The sequence below is a fragment of the Dermacentor albipictus genome, chromosome 10 (genome assembly GCF_038994185.2).
Source record: "Dermacentor albipictus isolate Rhodes 1998 colony chromosome 10, USDA_Dalb.pri_finalv2, whole genome shotgun sequence".
In the NCBI taxonomy this organism is placed as follows: Eukaryota; Metazoa; Arthropoda; class Arachnida; order Ixodida; family Ixodidae; genus Dermacentor; species Dermacentor albipictus.
In genome coordinates, this window is record NC_091830.1 from 51,173,791 (window position 1) to 51,181,270 (window position 7,480).

Sequence of the window (7,480 nt, forward strand, 5' to 3'; positions counted from 1 at the left end):
TCACTTTAAGCTAGTCTGCGTCACCCTATCAGGTGTAAACCAAGCTTTCTATTCAGTGAACAGGACAGATTGAGAGGCAGTGACCGAAGTCATACGGCCAAGAATTGCCAAGCAGGCCTGCTAACCTGACAGTTGGAGTTTATGACAGTGGTATTGTCTTCGTAGCACATAGAAGCTCACAACTGAATTCAGACAGACTGCATTGCCTTTCCCACAAAAAAACAAAAAGCTGCCCAAGAGGATGTTGGCTGGGCTCGCGTTTTAAGTATTCTGCTCACATTACTGTACTTTAACACGTCTAGGAGCAACTTGGCGTCGTCCAAGTACTCTGAAAGGTAAGCACTTCATATTATTCTAAATACTTCTTTAGGTATTATTGCACGCTTTCGCAAGAGACATAGGATACCTACAAACTTTAAAATTATGCTCAATGCTCAATACTGACTTTGAGAAACGACCCTATAAAGGTTTTCGGAATGCAATATTTGGCTTTTGTTTTGAATCTTATAAAAGCTATGTTTAGGGAGTACCCTCCAAGTGAGATACCATATGTAGTACACTATTCAAATAGTTTTATACGTTTATACCCAAATTTTTTTTTTTGCACAATACTTGTTGATGAACCTAAAACACAATTTTTGGCATCTTGTAAAAGTCTACTTTGCCCAGCCTCCTCTATCAACACGAGATAAATAAATATTCCAACTATTCGAAAATATTCTTTTTTACATCTTGTGACAATTTTTTCTTAAGTGGGCAAGAACCACCAGGTGATGATCATCAAAGTTAAAGGAACCTAAAGGTAAATACTAAGTCGAGCTGCATCAATAAATTATGTCTAAAAGTTTATCATCATTATCCGTACGCCAGCATACCAATTTTGTTGCATAGAAAACTGCCCTCGAAATTTTCGCTGCTGTTCAATTGAACCGCCCGCGCCAAAATCGATGAGTTGAAGTAATCCCCACATGACCTCCCTCTATGCCGATCTCTGTGAATCGGCAAATGCTGATGTCACGTGAGAGGTACCATAGTCCACAACAGGTGGCAAGAATGATACGAATGATTAATTTGTCGCTACAGAAGCCTAATCTTTCAATCTAGCCCAAGCTAATATTTTCCGCTAGTGCCCCTTTGAGTGACCGCTTCCTGGCATGCCAGCAGAGATATACTCCTGGAGACACCTATTGGTTCACTCTATTGATTAATGCTCTGAGGCACGAGAGCTGTGACGTTGCAATACCTCCAGGGTTGGCCCACGTCATAGACTACATTAAAACCTTTGCGACGACATATATCGGGCACTGGCATCAGAAACGGCCAAACGAGTCACCACCTCTCATTATGCTGTCTCCAAATTGGCCCAGCTTACTTGGCCAGACAGACATCTACATGACACGGTGGAGTCAAAGAGAGCCTCAATTAAAAAAAAAGTTATGGCTTTTTTTGCACTACCTTTGATACAACTCTCATACGAAACTTTACCAATTCCATCAAAATGTAAAAAGGAAAGAGAAATGTCATGAGCCTTATAGAGGGCATTATGACATGTTAAAAAATGCTCACCAACAGCAAAAATTCAGAGCAAAAGTTCGGAACAAAAGTTCAGACCACCCGCAAGGTGCAGAGAATAAGGTGACAAATAAGATATCCAAAAACGAGGATGGTGGCGATATTTTTCGGAACAAATATTAAAAAAGAAAGCATGACAAAGGAGAATCGTGCATACAGGGTAAGGAAAGATAATACTAGAATGAGGAGATGATAATTTTCAGCAGAGACCATCATAACGTACAAGTTTGTATGCACTATCAATAGTTTAAAAGGACACTGAAGAGAAATACTAAATTAAGGTGCATTCCACTAGTCAACATGAAGCAAGTTTTTTTTTTCTTTGTTGACAACATTCTGCTTTCCATCAGCCAACTGACAACAAGTTCCCATTTTCAATTTGTTGTATCAAATCGGATCCTTCAGCAACTCTCGCTTTGGTAGAGAAACATGAATTCATGTTGGATTGTGCTAGATGCGGGTGACAACTTCTGCCACGGCTATGTTTTCTTCCAGTAGATGTTTATAACTGCATTATTCAAGCACGATACGAGTTCTCTCAAGGAGCCAGGTAGCTCTGAAACGACAAGTGGATTGTAACCTCACGTTACAGCAGCAGTGTACGAAGATGTTACTGCACAGGAGACGTCGCATATCCAAACCTATTCAGCGCGAAACAAGTGAAGGGACATAATCGCAGGATTATCTTATTTGCATAGCTGCTACAGTGAACTGCTTCCACTTGTGATTAAAAGGTAGAGGCATCACATATGGAATTTAGAAAAACAATGCATGATTTAACATACCACTGGCTAAAAAAAATTACATTCCGGGGTTTTACATGCCGAAGCTAGGATTTTATTATGAGGCATGCTGTAGCGGGGGACAATGGGTTAATTTTGGCCACCTGGAGTTCTTTGGCGTGCAGCTGATTAAAAATGCAGGAGAGTTTTTTGCATTTAGCCTTCATTGAAATCTGGCTGCTGGGGCCAGGTTCGAACCTATATCCTTGAGCTCAGCTGGACAGTTCTATAGCAGTGGCAGTGGGTTGTAACACTAGCTCAGTATCAGTTGTATATACAGAGAACTTATCCTATAGAAGGAGTTGCTGATCCAAAACCAGTTCACCACAAAACACACAGTGACAGATCTTCATGAACGTACTATGTGCACCTTCTGTTCCGTTGCCTGCCAAACACAAAGCGGAGTTACTATAAAGAAGACGAATAGTTATATGGCCTGTCTAAACAACAACCACATCCAACAAACTTCATCGAGATTCGATAGCTTCCAACTCCCCCCCCCCCCCCCCCATGTAATACCCTTGCGTGAGGGCCCTTAGGGGTAATGTAAATAACCCTATGAATGGTGGCCATCTTTAATGCACATCGAATAGTACGCTGCATCGTGCCACATCTGTGCCGCTTAATGCATCCGTGAAAATGTGGGAAGGGGAACGTGCCTCCTAGTTTGTTTCCCGACGTTTGCATTTTGTTAAAGCATGACAGTATGCGCGGCATACTAAAGCATGACAGTATGCGCGGCATACTGTGGCATGTCATAGACGTCACGGTGATGTTCCCTATGCCGCTGCCAGGGTGCGGTGTTAATAAAAAAATCAGTTCGATTGCCACAACATCTACTGATAATTAAAAATTTCCCCACTATTGTAACATATTAACAGTAGAAGAATCAACATTTGGGCAAGCTGGCACTGGTTGAACATCTTGAAGGAGCAGCGCACGACGTTCAACACAGAAACAGTCCTGAAGAGAACGACAGACCAGTATACTCATTTATTGTTTCTCCTTAGTGTCCTTTTAAACAATGCTGACAGAGAATGCACCATGCCAGTCGCAACATTCACATCTGAATCTGCTAATTAAGGTTCATACATTCGCATATGAATCTATATAAACTGGCTTGATATCGTATCAAAATAAAGAAAACAACGAAGAAAGAAAAAAAGATCGCCATTATCTGGGACGGACATACCAAGGAAAATGAATGAGGCTTCCCAAGAATTAAAAAAGAAACTGTGCAAAGTGCAAGCAAGGTGGGTGTTGCCACCCTTCATGCATTCTAATTAAAGGATTACTGACACAACATGTTTTGGCTTAACATTTCTTTTCCATCAAATGAAGGTCAAGAGCCTCTAAACCCCAGAAAAAAAATACTAGCAAGTGTCAAGGAGTCCTAAATAATTTAATATAATTCCAGTTTTTATAAACCAGCTTCCCTTTTTGTACTGAAGTGCTGGATAAGTCACAACTTCCTTAATACACATTGGCCAGATCCCTTCCCGTGATCTCTGAAAGAAAAACTAAAGAAAGAAGCAAACGTAGAACTCTTGTAATTTTTTTTTACAAGTGACGTATCTATAATTTGGCATTATCAGTACACTACAATTAGGTTAAAATGAAAGATTCTGGGGTTTTACATGCCAAAATAACGATCTGATTATGAGGGATGGTGCAGTGGAAGGGGGGGGGGGGGGGAGTGTCTCTGGATTAATATTTTGACCACCCGGGGTTTTTTAAAACATGCACCCAATATACGGTACATGAGCATTCCTATTCCGGCCCCAATCTGCATGGTGATGCCCCACTGGTGGGATCGAGCCCTTGAGCTTGATCTCGGCAGCGCAATGCAATAGCCATTGGGCTAACATTGCAGGTGGCTTTATCGCTACACGAGATCTGCAAACTTTCTGCTATGTCCTGAAGTCACGGTAACACTGACAGTTCAAATTCAGCCATTTCAAGACATAGTATCAAATTTCCCTGAACTCATTCGCGCTTTGTGCCGTCCTTTTGTGTGCGAGGAGCACCTGGCCAATTTTTTTAAAGATTTGAAAATATGTGCCAGTAATCCTTTGAAAGAGCAGCGACCAGTGGTGCAGCAAATGGGCAAGCATGTGTTGTGAACGAGCAAGGTGCAACAAATGGCTCTGACCGAAGTCTACAGCACGATGGGGAATGGAGGGGGAAGAGGAAAGAGATTTACACAGCAGATGCATGGTGGTTACCTGGCGTCGATGGGGGGCCCTTCTTCTGAATAGCTCTGTTTCGGTTTAGGGTGTCGACCCCTGAGCCAACCGAAGGCAACGGGTGAAACATGTCAGACACACAAGACTGGCCAAAAGAGGGCGAGCTTTAGTTATTTTATGATTTTTTTATATTTATGTCCCTCCGATTCAAGCCATGCCCACATACAGTATGCACCCGGTGTTCCTCTGTGAAACAGCATCTGAGAGTTACCGGCCATACATACGCCACTTTGAAAAACCCGATACCAAAATTGCAAATCAGTTCTGCGGGGTTCCGCAAGGTCATGACAAAATGATAAAAGGGAGAATCTGCCATCCACTTTCTGCAATTTCTGTAAACCTGCACGTTGAGTTGTTGACTCATCTGACATCGCTCTGCTATCTGCTGCCCTCTTGGATGAGCTCAAGACAGCATAGTGACCACCCCGGTAGGGCGTTGGTTCCAAAAATTCGATTCTCGGACAAGAACAAATTTTTCCTCAGCTGCAAAGCTTTCTTCCTATATGGATATATCTATCTGGGTAATATATCCGTATAGGTATGGGGAAATTTCTTCCCAGATATGAAAGTTTATACGGAGATATCCGTACGAGTTTCCTCTGTATCTTCGGCTACTGTTGGGTGAATGACAGATTTTTCCTTTCATAAAACCCGATACAGTAGAACCCCACAAAAGTAACAATAGATACACTAAAAGGCTTCGCTTAAAATAAACAAAAGCCAAGAGATCAGAAGACTAGGCTCCTCAGGACACCAGTGACAGTGTTTGGGATAGTAATGAAAATGGGGGTAACTTGGGGCAGCATGTCTGCGAGGTGGTGATGAAATTTACATTGTGGTATTTATTTAGTAGAGAATATGCACCATTTATAAAGTTCATTTTTTAGGACTGAATTTTGGAGCACCATTTATATGCAGTTGTGGGTTGCGAACATAAGACAATAATAAATGCGAACCACTGCTCTTGCAGCAATGCTGTACACTCAAGCTGGGAGGAAACTTAGAGCACTGATGGCTGCTCTCCAGAAAATGTACCTGATTGCGTGACTTAAGAATTAAATAACTAAGACATGCAGAAATTAGGGAAACTTTTCTGCATGTTTCCTTTTATTATTTCTAGCCCTACTAGAACAAAAAGCAGCTAATGTATGCTTTTCACCACATATTTTACATATGCCGGCAACAGGCATGTATCTTCAGGCGACCAGTTTGAGATATAATCGGCAATGCAAGAGCAGTTTCATCACGTCTTATTCCAGCAAGAAAGCAAATGAAACAAGTTGCTGCTACATTACTCCTGCAACATTTGGTCAATTATACACATGCCAAATGTCGCTATGCTTGTGGTGAAAGATCAACAGAAATTAATGGTACAAGAATTTGGAACATCATAGCCCAACGAGATAAGAACTGTGCAGAATTGTGAGACAGCATGCAAGCCGTCCTTTCTGTCTGTGCAAGATCTTTAAGTTTATACATTATATTGCAAGTTGAAGGTGTGCTTTCAACTTGTTAATTTCATATTAAGTTTATATTGTTTTTCGCCGCTGGCCTGCATGCTTTTAGCTCTATATTGCGCTCAATAGGCCATAGAGAGTATCGGTTCAAGTATTTACACACATAATTTCGTTGTGTTTAGAAAACAAAGTTCTAGTAATTGATTGGCTGAATTCTGCCTAGGAACCAGAATTTGCTGAAAGCAACAAGGTTCAGGTTAGTTAGAAGACAATTACAGAGGCCCAACTGTTTGGTTACTTTTACGAGCACCTGCTCATTTCTTGAAACCACGACAGAAAGATTAACAAAAAAAATTAAGAAAAACAAATAACAAATGAAACGAGAAAGAGAAGTTCGATGTTCCAAACCGATCATGAAACTTTTTTGAATCCCCATCGTGCAACGCGTGAATAGTAATAGCAAACAAAAAAGTGTAAACAAGAAAACGGAAACTTAACTATACTGCCCGTGCCACTTCACGCCAAAAGCACCCACCTCTGAAATTCCATATCTGCCGGCCGTAGCGGGGGAAGTCTAGGAGACAAGGCTTTTCAAGCCAGAATAGCACGAAGCAAGCAGCAGTAGTGAGTTTCGGATGTGGCTTTTCTAAAACGCTCTACCGCCCAACACGCACGGGTCAACACTCAAATCATTCAGTTCACATCACACGCAGCAAGGCGCTAGGAGTGGAAGGAACGCCTGGTGACGAGAACAAAGCAGCACACAACAAAAACAACGGTGAATAGAAGGATGAGCCTCGCAGTTCATCGCAAGATTAATCCTGGCTCACCTAGCATCTCTGTGTGTTGACACAATCGATTCCAGAAAGAAACATATATATTTCAAACACTCCGTTCGCTATCGCAGGCTCAGAAACACTTGGCTCGGAACGGACCTCGAGATCTCGTGAGTAAAGGTCACAGCAACATAAATATTTAGACGCAACCTTTTTTTTTTTTATCTCTTACGCAAGGCAACGGTTGCTGTCTGTGGCGTAAAGGAGCGTTAGTTTGACGAGCTGTCTGGCCGTTTATAACCACACAAAAAGCTAAGAACCACTCAGAAACGAACAGGGCACTTTAGGAAGCACTAATTCCCAAATCGAACGAAATTGCAGAAGTGCAAAATTAAAAGACACACTTTTCTTCGGCCAGCACTATGTCATCCAACGCATCGTTGAAATCCATCGCCATATTTTCAGTTTCGGGAGAGTGGTGATTTCGGCCGTGCCCACAATAAAACAGCAGTTGCGAATGTTGGCATTTTCGATGGCTTTCTAAAAGCAAATGTGCGTCAAAATTATAAACAAGTAAACTTTATTTCTATTTATTTACTGCATTTTAAGGAACTCTAGATGACAACGATACGGTTTAAATCGATTGC

The 7,480-nt window shown here is 41.6% G+C and overlaps 1 protein-coding gene across 3 annotated transcripts in view; it reads right to left on the minus strand.

Annotated features, from left to right (window-relative positions):
* LOC139051022 (protein LTO1 homolog) overlaps positions 1-7,316 on the minus strand; it is a 30,090-nt gene extending 22,774 nt beyond the window's left edge. The window contains exons 1-3 of one of the 3 annotated variants that reach the window (XM_070528023.1): positions 7,238-7,291; positions 6,593-6,796; positions 4,580-4,639 (exon numbers count right to left, since the gene is read on the minus strand). In XM_070528023.1, coding sequence (XP_070384124.1) covers positions 4,580-4,639; positions 6,593-6,606 — 74 coding nt within the window. In that variant the 5' untranslated portion in view covers positions 6,607-6,796; positions 7,238-7,291. Of the gene's footprint in view, positions 1-4,579; positions 4,640-6,592; positions 6,797-7,237 lie in introns of all 3 variants that reach the window. The other 2 variants (XM_070528025.1, XM_070528024.1) reach the window with 2 other exon arrangements.
* Positions 7,317-7,480: the final 164 nt, after the last annotated feature.